The sequence below is a fragment of the Coptis chinensis genome, chromosome 7 (genome assembly GCF_015680905.1).
Source record: "Coptis chinensis isolate HL-2020 chromosome 7, ASM1568090v1, whole genome shotgun sequence".
Classification (NCBI taxonomy): Eukaryota; Viridiplantae; Streptophyta; class Magnoliopsida; order Ranunculales; family Ranunculaceae; genus Coptis; species Coptis chinensis.
Genome location: NC_141462.1, coordinates 79,040,677 through 79,058,472, shown reverse-complemented (window position 1 = coordinate 79,058,472; position 17,796 = coordinate 79,040,677). Strand labels below are relative to the sequence as shown.

Genomic DNA, 17,796 nt, shown 5'->3' with positions numbered 1-17,796 from the left:
CACTTACTTAAGCTACAACGTACACTCGAGCTCAAAGGCTTCATAGCTCCAACAATTCTCACTAGTTGAATACCTACAACTCGAGGATCAACTTATTGCAGAATGCTTACGTAACCAAGCTAAAATGCTTTAAGGCATCCTAAGTCTTCTTAGACGACCGAACATACGTCTCTAGGTCAAGTTCTTACTGAGATATTAAAGCAACATGCAACAAGCATTCAGACAAAAGTAAGATCATACTTCAAAAGTAAACATGTATTTCATAAGTGCAAAACACAAACTGTCTGAACACACTCAGGAAACCTGTTCTTTTAAAACTACCGAACTGCCACTTATGTGGAAACCAGTTCGTCAAGTTCTCAAAATTAAAGCAAATAGTAAGGCGAACTACCTAGGTCGCCCCAGGTTACCAACTCTTAATGTATTTGGCCAATGCCATGCAACAACAACAATTAAGGTGAACTACCCAGGCAAGCCCAGGAAACCAGCTTTACTGTATCATAACAACTAATCACAAATAGGACAAACAAAAACAAGGGAATATTCTCTCACAATTGACAAGATTCAAGAAACATTCGGCAAACTCTCAGTGGCTAGGGGCTCCAGCATGTCCTCCAAAGCAGCTCCATCCAGGGCGGGATCCGAGGCAACATCATTCACAAGAACAGGACCTTCAAATACAGGAAGAACGGTACTAGCATCTCCAGGTGCGTCTAACATTGTTGTACCTCGAGTCCCACGTTCTGGTTCCTCCCTCCTGTAAAGCAAGGTATTTCTGCTCCATATCGTTGTAGTCCTTGGCCAGCTCAATCTCCTCTCCGAACAGAGTCTCATAGGCATCCTTCGCCGCCTTGGCTGCAGCTGTTGCCTTCTCCACATACCCAGTGTACAGATTAGTGTACAGTGCCACCTCGTCATTCGCTTCCTCCAGCGCCCCTGCCATGACCATTTTCTCCAGAGCGACCTGATCATGTTGCTTCTTTAGTTCGTCAAAATTGGCTTGGAGCAAGACTTGAACGGTATGCACGTTCTCTAGTTTTTCTTTCATCTTCTCTCGCTCGCCCTTTTTAGCCTCAGTGATCACAACCAGCTCTTTCAACTTTTGATACCTGGATAGTACCTACGAAACAGCAGTACGTCCACAGATCAATGAATCATCCTAATCATACACAGCAAAAAAGCCAAGTTATACAAGTACGTACCAAGCAATATCCAAGGTCCATGGCCCTCACGTTTGCGGCAAGGTCGCCCATAGCATCCAAGTTCCGCCAATCTCCATCAAGAACGATGCTGTCCAGTAAGCAACTCGCAATTGGAGCCGACTGGAAAAAGTTGCAGTCATACCTCATCATGTACTGGGTTTCTCCAGTATCGGGGTTAACATAGGTGATCCCCGTCTCAAGAGCGCCACCCTTCCCCTTACTAAGACCAGCCTTGGCACTACCCTTGCCAGAAAACTTTTCTCTTCTAGCAGGGGGAACATCAGTTACCGCAGTAGTACCCTTCTCCTTCTCGAGTGAGTCCAGGTCATCATCGCCCAGATCGACCCTTTGGAACGACCTCACCCGGGAGCTCGAACCCCCCTCAGAACGCCCAGCTTTCTTCCCTGAAGAATGGTGACCAGACTCCACCCTCATTATGCCCTCCAGACGAGATGCCTTAGCCACCCTATCGTCATCAGCAACAACTTTTCTCTTCAACAAACTTCCAGGTTCACAAACTGAAACTCTCAGCTCATCTACATCCACCAGAGCGGGCGCACGCCTACTAGTTTGTTCCCGGGAAGTAGGATCAGAACCATAATGGTGACCCTTCCCACCACTAAGCTTAGGCACCCCACCATCACTCTTAGAGGTCCCAGCACCTCCCACAGGCCTCACCGCCCCACTCTCGACTCCTGTTCCTAGCCTCCCTAGTCACAACGCACTATCTTCCCTCTCCATGACGAACTCGCTAGAAGACTCACTATCGACCTGACGACGAGCCATTTTCTTTTGACTCCTCCGCTTGAACCTTATCCCACGATCTCCCCTTTCCACAAAGAACGCCGCTACCTCAGGCAGTTTCTCTTGCTTTTTAGCTCAACTAAGCTTAGCGAACCTCTTGATCACTCCCCGGTTAGTACGGCTTGGAATAGCGATCTCTGCAAAACAACCATTTCCAAGGTCAGTTCAAAACAAACAAATATTGCTCAATATACAACAAAAGACACAAAAATATACCAGAAAAATTGCAAACCCTAGTATGAACTGCAAACCCACTAGCACACTAATTTCCAATTAACAACAACGGCCTTCTCTCCCAAGGCTCGTTGCTCACACCGTCCAGAACGCTTGACTTCTCCGTTAGCGTCTGCAAACTAAAATTATTAGCACAAGATCGCTTCACAGCGAAGTGCTCAATAATATCAGCGACTTTTAACACGGTACCCCAAGCTCTCATTCAACAGGTCGAATACTCTAAACAAATGCCAAGTGTTTCCAACGAGCTGGCAATGCACTTTCTTACAAAAGTTTAAAAAGTTATATGTAAGTTTCGAGAACGGTATCCTCATGCCAGCTCGGAATTGCCCGTCACAAACTACCACCCCATATCCCTGTGGGACGAACGCGTTATTTAAAGCGTCAACGTCATCCCCTATTTCATGTATCTCCAGGTTGCTAACATCTATACCATAAGCATCCTTCAAATCTCCAAAACTTTCCAAAGCACGCTTATCTACATTTCTAGGAGGGCAACCTACTAGAAGAAGAACCCTCACAAGGACCAGAACACTCTCCAAAGCAACTACAGATTCAGATCTTACATATTCTTCTTCACTACCAAACCCTACCGACCCTACTATAACCTCCTCCGATCGTGTATCATCGGAGTCAGACATGTTGTGAAAACGAAAAAAGGAAATAACCTAACAAGCAAAGTTTAAACTATCAAAACGAGAAGAGGAAAATGGAGGAGATAGCACTAACCTGAGCACTCAACGATCTCACAAATCTGAAGAAAATGAAACAAAACAATAACTCTCTAGTTCCCCAAACCGTCTTATACACGCTGCCCGTTCAGTTCCCAATGCAGGCCATCATTGCACTGAACCCTAACTGACACGTCTCCTTATGTTTTGTCTTTTCGACTTCCAGAAAACGAGGTCGTTATTATTCCACATATATGCTACACACGTGCTAACGTTCTCTCTCAGCAGATCGCTAAAACATACTAAACGACCTACTGAGATGGGGCTATGTGAGGGAATAATATTCATAATCCAATGAATATCAAACATGTGTCCAGCACAGTAGAGTTAACAACCCATCTCATATCCTCGTCCTCATAGCTCGCTTCATAGTGACTCAAACTAGACAAGCAACATATTCAACTCGCACCAAGAGTGACCACACCACCAACCGATCTCATCCATTCGACCTGCGAGCTCGCTTCAAGGTGACTCGAGTCGAGTGGACGATCTCGTCAAAAAATGACCTACATAGCGCTCACTCCTCTTGCCCAGCAATGGCTCGTAATGTATGTCTTTATTACAACCATCAAGACTGAATCTTCAAGCACGCTTCAAAATAGATGACCATAACTCGCCATCAAGGCTGGATCTGACCTGACGCGGGAATACGAGAGGCGCGGACACCTTGCCTATATAAAGAGAATGAGGAACTACGTCTGACCTAATTCAAGTCTCCCCCCAGCAGAGAGAACTTAATACGTAGGCAGTTCGCTCAGAACGAACTCGGTCAATTCAATCCCACAAACACCATTCTCCTCGATTATTGCCTACATTTGTAAGGTCAACCAATTAGAACCTTTACACATGGGTTGGACACCCCGTAAACTGTCACATGCAGGGTTGTACACTCCCTTAAACTTGTATTGGTTAAAACTTCAAGGGATGAGCTGATAAACTATCAATGTGAACCAAAATGATACAAATTGAGACATTCAAACTATTTGACATTTCGAGGTGGCACACCTCCATTAAAAAACTGCTTTCAAAAGGTTTTGTATCTCAAAGCTAGTGTCAGAGGAATACACAAAAATATGAGACCAAGTCATATGATACCACGAAGGTTTAGAATTCAAGCAAGAGATCAAGGTCTTCTCGGGTCCACCGTCTTCGTCGACAGACCCAAGAGGGGCATCTATAGTAGCCATATGTATCACTAGTGACATCACATGTATAAGAGGCCCAAAGCATAACACTTACATGAGATGAGAGCACAAAAACTTAACTCAAAAGGGATAAAGAGAGACAAGTGGGTAATTTTGGACCATGAGATGGGAAAGAAAGATCAAGGGCTAGGAGAAGACTTAAGGAAGGGTATAAAACCCATAAGAAATAGGGTTTAAAAAGGAAAAAGGAGGTTTCTCTAGAAAGAGGCAGCTCATAAGAGAGTGAGGAGAGGGATGAGGAGAAAATAGTGAACTATGCGGCTTGATCCCGAAATGGGTTGTAGGCAACATAAAACGTTGGTACAACCGATAAAAAAGAGAGCTCTAATGCTAGTAAGGTTAGTGGTTATGAACACGGTTCATACAGATTGGTTGAAGCTGTAAATCCATTTCTTCCATTAGGTTTACTCACCAGTAGAAAAAGGGTTGTTGAGAGTCTACTTGACACCACTCGTCATAGTAGAAGTGCAAGCTATGCCCATACTGATGTCGTGCATCAATCTACATGAGGAAAGACGATATTTAGAACACTTTTCAGTCAGAATTTTTTGTGCAATTAGAATGTCTTAATCCTAATTTTAACAAAAACTTGACATCCTTAATTACGGAAGTAAAATAGGCAGATCACTTTCATTCAAAGGTTGTAATTGATAAGATCAATTTAATCTTTGAAAACACCCTGACAAATTAACTTACGGCTGCAATCCAGTGTTGAAAAGCTAATTTGAGAGCTTTAGCGTCTTTAGATAAGCACTTCCCAACCTGTTCAAAAGTTGACAAAACATTTTCTGCTTTAGGAACAAGTAAAGGACAAGACGAACCCACCATGTCAATGAAATCAACCAAAAAAGATTGAAAATATGTTAAATGTGAAACGGTTAAGACAATTTGGCAAAAAGCAAAATAAAATGGAAGTAAAAAAGTAAAGCAAAGAGAAATATAACAGCATTACCTTCGAAGCATTCAAACTAATTCGATTCCAACGAGAAACTGCAGATTCTGGTTTCGAAAAATCAAAGAAGGATATTGTACTTTGATTAAGTCGAACATAATCAATCACTTGCCACCTTATAAAACCAGGCCAAAGAACAGAAACAACAATTTAACAGTGTTGCAGAACAAAAGCAATATACAAGAGAACTAAAGTATGGTGAGTCAGTCACTAACCAAAGCTCTTCGGCAACAACAGCAGTGTCTGCCAACCTACGCCGAGTACGGTAACCACGGTAGACTTTTAGAAATAATCAATGCAGCTGTTAATTCAAAACTCGGGCTGTCCTGGTTACCATTGATCGCAGTAGACACAATTCTAGGACTCAAAGAATCTGAGATGAGACATTCCTCCATTCTCATAGCAGTAAACTTACTGTCAAAGCTATTAGAAATGTTGGCAAATAACAGCATTCATCAAGCTAACATTCCCTAGATACACTTATACAAAACAAGAAGTATGACGTTTGGTATAAAGATCGGTTAGTGCTTGTGCAGCAGAAAAATGTTTTTTTTTTTAAGTTGTGATGTGGTGTGGGAGTTGTGGTTGTCGGGAATGGAAAGAGCTATGATGAGACAGGTGCATGTATGACAACTTTTGGCTTTATGATGCAAACCAAGGATTGTTCATATAGTTGCAAGATGTTGGAATGAGATAGGTTGTTTGAAATTGCCAAAAAGGGCAAAAGGTTGTGTCATTTTTATATAGGATAAAAAGCAGAAAATAATAGGTAGATAATTCATATTTTGGTATTCATTTATGGAAGGAATTAGCATCCTAGTAAATCTGTTAATGAGGCAAATGCATAGGTGAAAATGTGAAATAGGTGATAGATCACAGTGGTTGTGATGATAGCAAAATTGTCCAAACTTATAAATAAGTTATCCGTTGCATGTTGATGTGATATCTATTATCCAGTAGAACATGGTAGATCACAAATCACAACTAAATGCACACCATTGACTTCGGAAATAGATTACGGTTTTGAAATTATTAGTTCTTGAGGTCATTGTATGACAACGAAAGATTTTGATGATCATACTCTGTCAAATATCAAAATGCATTCGCGTAATGCCACACTGAATTTTTATTTTTTTCCGGAGGAAAAGAAGAAAATGTTTGGAAAAGAAGAAAATAATTATGGATCTGTTTTAGATCTCGATGTCATGGGAATTTAGCTTGGTGATGTGGGATAAATGGAAAAGTTCCCACTAAAACCAATTAACAAATTAGATTTCAATCTATATATTTTCTATAAAACGAGTGGGAAACTGAGTAATTCGCAAGAATCAACCCCTAATCCCAGACAACAATCCTTAAGAGTTAAGACAAACTTCCAAATTTGGGGTGCCAGGAAATCAAATTTGGGGTGCAGTAGTTACATTTTATATACAAACAAATTAAGAGGTGCAAATATATTTCCTGACATTCTTCGCACTGATCGCTGGAGCAGAAATAATCTTTGGGGTTGTGAGCGGGTTTTGAGGAGCGTCACCCCCCATGCTCATTTTGTCAGTATTTAACTGATCAATATTCAGTAGGCGCACTTCATACACTCTAAAGTCGACGTCCACTGCATCAGTGGGATTATTGGAGTTTTGGTGTTCAGGAGACTAAAGAGGGATTCTGCATGTTCGCGTAGTGACGAACCCACTTCTGCACTAATCATCTTTGTGCATGTTATGAGCAAACCAATCGTAATCTCCTGTCCCAAAGGTCCTACATGCACCATCAGCATGCCGTTGACTTGGGTTTTACTGGTGAGTGTTACATTCTAACTAACCTTTCCATTTCATTGGCATCACACAAACAAACGAAAACATCATTTTCTATCATCAACATGTGTTCGTTCAACTAAATTGCCATGTTTATAGCACTGGCATCTGCTAGTTCTAATGGTTCTAATGGTCCACCAGTCATACAAGCTGTTAACTTCAAAACATTGTATTCATTAGTAGATCTTATAAAAAGAAAACATATGGTCTTTCACCTAATGTCTTAACAATAGCTGGTACTTGGCAGTTGGTACCACAAAATGTCATAATCCAGAGAGGGCATGGTCGATCCCGCCCTCTTAAGGGATGTGAAGTTGCATCAGGGATGCAGGCACGTCTGAGCTAAATATTAACTGTGTAACCTGTTTTTGTCATTCTGGCACAATATAACTTCACTGGCAGCATGACGATGCAGCAATCAGCACAATGCTATATTTTTCCAAACATCAGATGCTTAGCGTTTCTAACTGTGGTAGGAAACAGGTTTCTTGCATTTGGAACTGATTTTCCTTAAACCTTGTAACTCCGAACACCAAATGTGCCGTTGGGTAGAATTTCTCCTTCAAAAATTTAATAGCTTCTCTAACTTTGAAAGACAAGTCTGACACCTTCCTTCTATCATGTAACGAACCCCCTGACCTATTCTGCCATTGGTGCTGAGTTTGCACACAACTAATCAACCATGAGAGCACCATCAGTGTTGGCACTCAACATGCATTGAATCCCCCTGACAATGGTGAAAGCTCGTGTAAACAATTATGGCAACACATGTTCTCTTTTAACCATTATGGCAATTATGCCGTTATTCAACCTGACTGGTGCCCAAATTCTCTTTTAACCATTTCTGGTGAAGTCAACCACAGGGCAATGGGGTACCAAAACCTTAGTCAACAGATGGTGGAGCGGGAGCATCAAAGCGTCTAACTAGAGAAGCTCCATCATCAAGAGTGTCATGAAAGCACCCATACAGATTTTATTCTGATTTATATACCCTACGTATTTGTTTGACTGAGGGATAAGTCCTAAAAAACAAACACAAACATAAACAAAGAAACAACATTTTTATTTCCATGTGTCTTAGTTTTTATTGCCATGTGTCCGATGGAAATTCACACAATTTAAAGCTTCTTCTTAAAAATATCCTGTTCTAGGCAAGGTGGTAAAGAGTGGTCGTAAATGAAACTCTAAGAGGGTGATTGTAGCTCCAATCAACAGAAATAAATCATTCGTAACCCATGATAACCCATAACGAGGTGAGTTTATTAAGTAAATGTGAAATTGGGCCTAATCGTGTCTGTGCTTCAACTATTTTTTAATTTCCAACTATATGTTTAGCAGCCTAAAAAATATCTTAGTTTATGTTTAACTGTGGAATTAGAGACCATTTTATGTTGGTACGATCAGATTCTCAATTATCCATGCTTTTACACTAAAAACAAATGAAGACATACAAGGATTACAAACATATGTATGTCAAAGATATAGTAACAAGTTTAGCAGTATTCCACATTTTATACTTACAGATGTTGGTGCCCCATAGAATTCAACTCAATTTATAGATAGATAAATATAAAATCGAAAAACAAAAAGGGGTTAGTGATGGCACAAGATACGATTGATTGAAAAGAAAAGGAAGGTTGCATATCTGTCAGTCTATATGATGTTGAAGAGATGTTTCCTCTTTAAGATCCTCCAAAGTGCTGATCGACTCTGAAGTGGACTGCACTTTGCTCATTGTCTTATCAGCCACATGCTGTGGGACATCTGCAGTATTATTGCATTCCTCACTAGCGGTACCAGGAGAATACTTATCTAGTGGCCCAATCTTTGCATCAAGGTCCTTAACTATCCTGGTTAAAGATCTGACACACTGAGCTTCACAGAGTTGATCAACAGAAGACAACTGTCACAGAACATAAAAAATATATTATCCATTGAATTTTATAACTGGTCTGCTACGAGGTTGGTGATAAGAAAAGACGGTAAAGAAGAGGAAACAAAATTTAAGAGTGAAACTAAGAGGATCATAGTTGACATCTCAGTGTTCATCCATGTTGACAGAGCAATCAATCTCAGTATGCTTAAATAAGTTAAACTGAAACTTGTAGGTTAGCTATCAATCTATCATAAGTCTTTCGCAGATCAAACATCCCATGTTTTAAGTTTTAACTTCTTTGTGGATTCAAACATGTTTTCTGGAAATCATCTGTATTCTAATTTCAGTAACTACTTTTTAACACATCATCCATCACACGCAGGACTAATCAGGTGTGTGTGGTGGTGTGTGGTGGGGAGGGGTTTCCTAAAATTAGATAAATCTGTTTTCTCCCCAAATTTTCTATGATGGATTTAGATAATATGAAACCTGATAAGACTTTAAGTTACTAAAAAGAGGATTTGATTTTGAGATGAGGAAAAGATGAAAAGTTGTCATCTATCTAAAGGTTGCATTTGTGCTCAAAAAGCTGCTTGAACATTCCTTGCAACCTTCTGTTTAAGAGTTCATGTGTCTCCACTGACCAGAAAAGACGTCCATTAGGCATTTACTTAGAAGGATCTTATAATGGCAAAATCAGATTTCAATCCAAATTCTTCTTGTCTGGCCACACATTAATATACCATGACTTCTTTATATGCTACTAGGAATTGCGCAATTCAAACCATTAAATTTATGAAGCTAATGTGGACATTTTACATTTCTATATGAGAAAAAAACATTTAACATCAATAGTGAGAAGAAAAAAAATGTGAAAGAAAAAACATTTAACATCAATAGCATACGCCTAAATCCAATATCAAGAAATGTAAGAGATGGTAACTAGACAATATAGACTAAATGCCACGAGAAAAGTATATTCGGTCCTATCTAATCTCTGTCTTCCAATGACATAAGTCTTCTCTAATTCGTTCAGTACCTCAATCAATGCCTTTCCTTCATCTCTAAGGGATTTTGAGTTCCTTTCTCTACAAATATTGATATCAACTATGTTAGTTGAGCACAAGTAAACCATCTGGATCCACTATCCCTTTACAATATTTTTCTCTAACACTAAATTAACTAGAACTTATTCATCACAAGCAAATGATACAGATCTCGAATATGTCCGCATATGATCCACATATTGTATATTTGTTAACGCTCCTCCAATGCACATTTCTCAATTCCATATCTTCAAAAATCATATTCTAGATTAGTTTGTTATTCTTTCTTTCTGTTTCAACGCTAAAATATGGATCTGTGGGTATGGGAGAAAAAGGAAGCAAGTTCAGCAAGCAAAACAAATATCATTAGAGAAAAGTAACCGTGACGAAAGACACCCACAATATAAATCACAAACATGAGTAGGAAAGACCACCTTCAGCAGCTGCTCCACCCGACATTTTAGATCATCCATCGCTGCTTCTTTGTGGATTAATCGAAGAATACAGAGCAAGTGAGGCTCTAGAAACTCTGAACAGTGTTGCTCTGTAGTAGTATGTGGAATGGAAGATTGACAACCGACATGGTAGAAAGGGCAGTTCACGAGCCTCATAGGGCAAACAGTTATGCAATGCCTATCCATCTCACGTCTGGTAATACTCTCTGAGCACTTCTGCTCACAAGGAAGGATCTTGAACGGACATAATGAGTCGTGTTTTTCCATGTGAACTGAACTAAAGCTAGCCCTGCAACCCACATTCGTGCAACTGATAGGTCTAAAACTGCACGCATTAGTATGACAGCTGAGGTCTTCCGCCGAGCCAAAATTCATTTTACAGTGAAATTCATTCTTGGGGTCAAGGTATTTCAGCAAAGTCTGTCCAATAGACAATCTTCTCTCCATCAGCCAAAAGCTTCTGAATTCCATCTCTTGCACAAAGTCATCAATCTTATCCTCACGTTTTTCACTCAGTAACCACCCAGAGACCCGACTAAACAAGTTCTGCTTTGAACTTGCAAAATCGTCAATCAAATCCGATACAATATCAACTGGATGTTCAGATGTTATCATATATGGAGAACCTTGTTCAATCAATGATTCCGCAATAAATGTTTCACTTCTTTGAGTAAGATAGTCCACCATTTCCTTTCTAATATCAACAGCCACTGACGCCGGGCTCTTGAACAAATCCCCGCTTGTATTGTCTACACAGGCTGTAGATAATCCAAGAAGAAGGATTTGTCCTATTTTATGCACTATCTCTGTATCAAAAAGATCACAATGAAACAAATGTGCTACCTCTTTCAAGCTTCCACATTTCTGATCTGGAACATCCATTACTTTTACTTTTTGAGAGAGGAGGCCGGCTTTCAAATCAAAGAATAATCTAAGTAAAAGGGAAAACCAAAATGCTAAGGGTATTCATGTAAATTGCTAAGTAGTTAAGTTCGGTCAAAATCTCGTTTTCTTTACTACTTTTACTTCAACAACAATAACATTTTACGGATTCAAATTTTTTACAAACAGAAACAAATGTGTGATGGAGAGAGAATGTTGTTGTAGTTAATAATGCTATGCTTAGATATGCTGATTCTGGTTTAACTACTTTTTTGGTTTGGTTCAAATCTGAAAGTGTCCATGCCGGGCCTCCGGTCCAAGGATGTAGTATGCTATATGCATGGTGCTTCTTTGTACGATTTCCATGACTAATAGCGATTCAAATGCACAATCATCAAGATATAACTGTCCCCCTAATAATATCAAGGGCAAGACACAGAAATAGGGTTGCTCACTTGTTGAATTTCCTCAAAGTCTCATGGTATGGAACTTTGGGTGAGCATGTGTCAGTGAGTAGACGTACCTTCAAGTACACATCAAATGAGAAAATTTTTAGTAACTAATCTTAGTAATCTTACGTTGTAGAGACATTTCATAAAAATGCGGTGACCACTTTAAAAAAAATATATTACTAGCATACTGCATTGTAGTGGGGCGTGAGTAGAGAAAAGGGTTTTTCATTAAATATTTTACAGTAACATTTTGTTCAATTGAAAAAATACCTTAATGCATTTTACATTCTGGTGCACAAGTGCACAATTTCTAGTACAGTTGCTAAAGTGTGTGGATTCAATGGACAAGTGTTTGGACTCTTGAATTAGTAAAACGTTAATAAAAAATGTTTATTCAAGTGCATTGTTATCTGATTCTACGTATGTTTACATTGTACAATCACAACATTCTGATAATAGAATGAACCTCCGTATAGTAGTCTAATCGACCAACGATAATTGGCATAAAAAAAAAAAAACATGTCAACCTTGTTATGGACTTATGGTTCATCACAGTTTTTACGGAACAAACTTTTCAGTTCCTCCTTAAGAGGTGCAGATGCCCACCATAGAAATGCTAGAACTCCCCCCATGAACAACCAGGAGCATGGCTCTCAGCTATTTATCGTTGAAATATCTCCATTCCACTCTTGACAACAGGTGGTCATCTACATCAGGAGCATGAGCTCAACCATAACAGGAAATAACCCACAAAGCATATTTTGGAAAGCTTGTATGCCGCATCTGCCAATATGCATTCTCCTGTGGTATGTCAATATGCATTCTCCTACGCTAATCACATAATAAAGGACGAGTGCATATATCAATAGAAGCTACAAGTAAAATTAAGAATCACATATTAAATATATACTATTGAGTTCAACGCCCCAAAACTTGAACAATTATATACCTAAAGTACGTGACTTTTCAAAAAAAATTTGACAGAGTCTCCTCTGTATTTTCGACATTTTATAAATATAAAATTTGTCATAACCTGAAAATTTAAAACAATATACTTCTCATTAATTAACCCAACTACTTAACCATCTCGACGAATGCCAGAGCAGTTAAATAAGCGGTTTAAAAAATGAGATCACTACAACACTGGGACTTAGCACACCAAATAACTTGAATGTCTCGACTAATGCCAGATCAATCAAGCACTTCGTACAAAGTCATTACCGAAAACACATATTAAATATATATTTTTGAGTCCAACGCCCTAAAATTTGCTCGAACAATTATATACCTAAAGTACGTGACTTTTCATAAAAATATCGACAGTCACCTCTATATTTTTGACATTTCATAAATATAAAATCTGTCATAACCTGAAAATTTAAAACAATATACTTCTCATTGACCCAACTACTTAACCATCTCGACGAATGCCAGAGCAGTTAAATAAGCGGTTTAAAAAATGAGATCACTGCAACACTAGGACTTATCACACCAAAGAACTTGAATATCTCGACTAATGCCAGATCATCCAAGCATCTCGTACAAAGCCATTATCGAAAACACATATTAAATATATACTTTCGAGTCCCATAGCGGCATAGCTATCAAAAGGTTTACATCATTAACAAATTAGAATGAAAACATACCTCTTTCGACTCAAATTTTTCCAAGAAACATAAAGACTTAGAACCAAAAAAGACTAACAAAATTGATTAAATAATTTGTTCTAGTGGATCAAGAAATGATGAATACTTATTAATTAAAAAAAAAATGGATTAATAAGAACAATGAAAATTTGAATGAAGCCCAATTAAATATTTGTTCTAGGATTGGGATTAGAACAAATTTGAATGAAGGCATACCTCTTGCAGCTTAAATATTTTCCTTAAAACATAAAGACTTGGTACAAAAAAATTGCACCTACAAGGACATAAAAGAGTAGCAGGAAAAGATGAGCTGAGTTATGTATCACCAACTATAGAGAACGGTAAGCCAATTATATATGTCACAAGTGCGCAGTTCATAGCTTATAACAAAAAGTTCAAAAATTTGGTGGTTGGCTCTTTCGTGGGGAGAAGATTAAATTATAAGTATGTTAAGGAGGTTGTCAATAGAACATGGGGGCTCAAGAACTTCACAATGAAATCGTATGGGGACACTATGTTTACTTTTAAATTTGAGAACGATACCGATCTGGGTTGTAGTGAAAGGACTACCAATGGAGATGTGGAATAAGGATGGATTTAGTCAGGTGGGGAGGGCTATAGGAATACCGATGTTTATAGATCAACTAACAGAGAATATGGCTAGAACAACATATGCAAGAATGTGCATAGAGATATATAGATGCATCGTGCCCTTATCCAAAAAACATTCATGTTATGTTAGATCAGATAAGAGCATACAAGCTAGGTATCCTTTGAGTACAATTCGAAACCACCATGTTGTAGTGCTTGCAAGGTTTTTGGGCATATGGACCTACACTACCAAAAAAAAAACCATTTCCAGCATTGACTATGAAGAAAGTATGGCTTCAAAAAGAAAGCAAAGCTGAAACTACAAACACAATGTCGAGAGGAGAGGTTGCGAGGGACAAACCAACTGAAGCAGTTATGAAAACTAACCCATAAGTACATGAAGTGCATGCAGTTCATGAAGACAATGGGTGGCAATCTCCGAAAAGGAAAAATAGCTCCAAAGCTAGAAACATAAGTGTGGATAATTAGTCATATGAGGAAGGAACTCGAGTGATAGCTAACAAGAGCACTGGAAGTATGTGGTAGTGTTGCAGATGGAATGTTGCCATTAGAGCAAACAAAGGAAGATGCGGAAAATGATAAAAAGAGACTTCTACTGTTGCAGCATGGAGATAATATATTTAGGCACTTATTTATGGATGATGATGAGAGTGAAGGGAGGAATGCAGTGATCAGTGATGGCATGAACCCAGGAATAGAAGTAAGCAAAGAAACTCTGACAAGGAATACAAAGGGCAGCAGCAGCAGCAGCAGTGATGAATGACCTAATACGAGGCAGTTTATACACCCTCATATCTATAAATGATTGATTGTGCTTGCTAGAAGATGAGGGGTTTTCAACATCTGAGACACCTCGCCTGCTGGAATATGAGGGGTTGTAACAAGGCAATTCTGTTAATGAAAAAAATAGGATGTAACGGGAGGATGGCAACTACTTGGTGGATAGTAGTAGTAAATGATCTATGTGGGTTAAGTTGGAGAGAGACTGAAACAAAAGAATACTTTGTTCATACATGCAATGAGGCAGTATGGAGTACGCATTGGTAGAGAATGGGATACAAATCTTTGGGTATTTCGTGGCAAGAAGAGATAAAATGGATGGGTACACATCAGCTAGAAGAAACTTGGAACTTGGAGGCTTAGTTCAAGAAGAAGGAAAACCAGCTCAGTAAGTGGGAAAAGGGAGAAACGGGGGTCCACATTAATGGGCCACTACAAGGATTAGTGGGTGGCTGGGCTGCACCACTACGCAATGACAAAGGTGAGGGTATAGCAGCAAGCCATGGCTCGCCAGTTGAACTGCAAGCAGTGGCACATGATATGTGCATGGCATCAAGACATGGCAGCAAGAAAATTATAGTACAAACTAATGCCTTGGCAATAGTTGCATTATCACAAAGAAGAGCAAGCATCTTTGGCAAGCAGAGAAGATGAAAAGGCCGGACTAATGAGCACATGAAGCTAAGGAAGCATGAGTTTTTTAATATTATTCATGTGTATAGGGAAATTGAAAAACTAGCCGATACTTTAGCTAGTAATATCCCTACGGTTATTTATATAGAGTTAATCTCGAGCTCATTTTTTGAAGATGTCAAGAAAATCATCTATGATGATGCTCAGGGTAAACATTATGTGAGAATGTAACAGACACATGAAGGAATCATGTGAGCTTTTTAATATTATTCATGTGTATAGGGAAACTGAAAAACTAGCCAATGCATGCTTTAGCTAGTAATGTCCCTACTGTTAGTTATATAGAGTTAATCCTGAGCTCATTTTCTGAAGATGTCAAGAAAATAATTTATGATGATGCTCGGGGTAAACATTATGTGATAATGTAACAAGATTTTTATTTTATTAATAATAAGGGGTAGGGGACCTCTCTAAAAACCTCGCTTACCGATAAAAAAAAATAAAAAAGAAAAACAAAACGAGCTTACACTGAGCATTTTTTTTTTCATCTAATAATAATAAAAGACAAAGCCTACAGGGGACTGTATCATCCTATGGTTTCTTTCTCCTGATCTTCCCTAAATAGAAGTACAAGATAGATAAAGAATAAGGATTGTGCTCCTACATGCACCCCACCGTCTGAGGTAACTCCCCGACTAAATACTGAATCCTGATAGTCCCCGATAGCGACAGTTCATATAAAGTCTTACATTGTTGCATGGGGGGTAATGGGGCACTCCCCCTACGCTGATTGTCGGTAACAAATCAAGAAATACGTGGGGGTCGGGATTCCCTTGGTGGGACAAACCCAACCGGTTCTTTCCGTCAAGTCTTTCTACTACAGCTAGCTACAAGCCTGACTTATATCGTATAGAAACTATAGCTTCAAAAACCTTAACATCATTTAACCGATTTCTAACTACTGAATCTCTCTGAATCACAATTTAAAAGAACCACATAAGAATCATAATGTATCCTAACCAAGTCCCTTATCTCTCGACAAATTTATGTTGCTTCTACTCATCCATTCATTGACCACCATCTCTCTAAAAATAATATTTGATGTCTTGAGCAACCTAAACTTGGCAAACACATCAACCAATGCACCAACAACATATAAGTCAATCATGATATTTGTCGTCGACAAATTTATGTTGCTTCTACTCATCCATTCATTGACCCCCATCTCTCTAAAAATAATATTTGTTGTCTTGAGCAACCCAAACTTGTCAAATGCATCAACCAATGCACCAACAACATATAAGTCACTCAGAAGACCCCTACTTGCCTCAGCAAAAACCTGGTGAGCACAAATTCAGTAGATTCCACATAACACATTATCAACTGACCACAAAATCATAGAGTACGAACCACTATAAAGTTTACAAATAGAGCAAAATGTGTCGAAAAACAAAGAAATCATCTCACCAATGGTAAGAGAATGGTAAGAGAAGTTAACAAATTGAAGACAAAAGCGAAAGAAAAAAAATACTATTCAAGTACTAAAAAGAGTAATGACACGCATTTCTTTTCTTGATAGAAACCAGGGTAAAAGGGGGGCCAATTTGTGCCGAATAAATAATTTGGGGGTAAAGGGGGACCCCAAGAACAAAACAAAAAAGAAAAAGCCAGTTGAGTACCTTTTGCGAGCAGACGGTGGGTTGTGAGACAATAAAATAGCCAATGTGTGAAGGGGGAACCTGTAACAATAATCAAGTCGCAAAAGTTGTTGAGATGAGAAGTGAGTGGAGTTGAGATGAGAAAATTGAAAACTTGATCAAGGCAGACATTGAGAAATGAAAAAAAGGCATGTACATGTATCTGAGTTGAGATAGAGGAGTTATCGAGTGAGAAGAAAGAGAAGAGGGCATGAGTTCCTGACGCGAGAGAAAGAGAAAGAGGGAACGAGTTCCTAGCACTAGAGAACGAGTGAGGAGAAATTAGCATAAGTGTTTGTGCGAGAATAAGGACAGACAGAAATCAACCAAACTATATTTTGGGCCACGTACCCCCCACCCGGCCCAAAAACGTTCGCTCCACTCACTTCATTAGTTGCATCAAATAATTTCACATTGGAAGTCCTTATAAATAGCCAGTCATGCATATAGGTATATACTACATCCTTGATTGATGTGTATTGACTTTTAGTTAAATTAATTCAAATCTATAATTCTCCAATGTATACATAGGTAGTTATTACCAAACACAGCATCCAATATATATGGAGAAGACCATATCTCAAAAAGAGTTTGATCTTTGTGTTTAGGTAAGGACTACCTCAACTGGGCACTGCATAACTGTGTTGTGGTAGTACCTTCTTCTTGTGCAGTAATAGACAAAACTGAGTAAGTAGATAGTACAAAGAAGCAACACGTAGCATACTATATACGTTTTTTTTTTTTCAATTAATTAATCCCATGAATTCAAGTTTAG

At 38.8% G+C, this 17,796-nt stretch overlaps 2 protein-coding genes across 3 annotated transcripts; both read right to left on the bottom strand.

The window, feature by feature from the left end:
• Positions 1–281: 281 nt before the first annotated feature.
• Positions 282–7,993, bottom strand: LOC147489130 (uncharacterized). Its single transcript, XM_086570858.1, has 6 exons — positions 5,344–7,993; positions 5,129–5,243; positions 4,873–4,938; positions 4,589–4,677; positions 1,203–2,143; positions 282–1,120 (listed from the first exon to the last, which is right to left on the bottom strand). The coding sequence occupies exons 5-6, from the start codon at positions 1,635–1,637 to the stop codon at positions 695–697; spliced, it is 861 nt and encodes a 286-aa protein (XP_086426984.1). The 5' UTR covers positions 1,638–2,143; positions 4,589–4,677; positions 4,873–4,938; positions 5,129–5,243; positions 5,344–7,993; the 3' UTR covers positions 282–694.
• A 403-nt stretch (positions 7,994–8,396) lies between these two features.
• On the bottom strand, positions 8,397–11,416 carry LOC147489129 (TRAF-like superfamily protein). Of its 2 annotated transcripts, none has more exons than XM_086570856.1 (2): positions 10,299–11,416; positions 8,397–8,845 (listed from the first exon to the last, which is right to left on the bottom strand). In XM_086570856.1, exons 1-2 carry the CDS (start codon positions 11,199–11,201, stop codon positions 8,591–8,593), a joined length of 1,158 nt encoding a protein of 385 aa, XP_086426982.1. In that variant the 5' UTR covers positions 11,202–11,416; the 3' UTR covers positions 8,397–8,590. The 2 variants fall into 2 exon arrangements, with proteins under 2 accessions (XP_086426982.1, XP_086426983.1); XM_086570857.1 differs by lacking the exon at positions 8,397–8,845 and adding an exon at positions 9,592–9,906 and having other exon boundaries at positions 10,299–11,251.
• Between the last annotated feature and the right edge of the window lie 6,380 nt (positions 11,417–17,796).

Excerpts from the sequence above, each read along its gene's own strand:
- LOC147489130 (XM_086570858.1), bottom strand. The coding sequence starts at position 1,637 with ATGAGGGTGGAGTCTGGTCACCATTCTTCAGGGAAGAAAGCTGGGCGT. Across the intron at positions 1,121-1,202 it reads TGGACCTTGGATATTGCTTG|GTACTATCCAGGTATCAAAA; the intron begins GTACGTACTTGT and ends GCTGTTTCGTAG.
- LOC147489129 (XM_086570856.1), bottom strand. The coding sequence starts at position 11,201 with ATGGATGTTCCAGATCAGAAATGTGGAAGCTTGAAAGAGGTAGCACAT. Across the intron at positions 8,846-10,298 it reads GGGTGGAGCAGCTGCTGAAG|TTGTCTTCTGTTGATCAACT; the intron begins GTGGTCTTTCCT and ends GTTCTGTGACAG.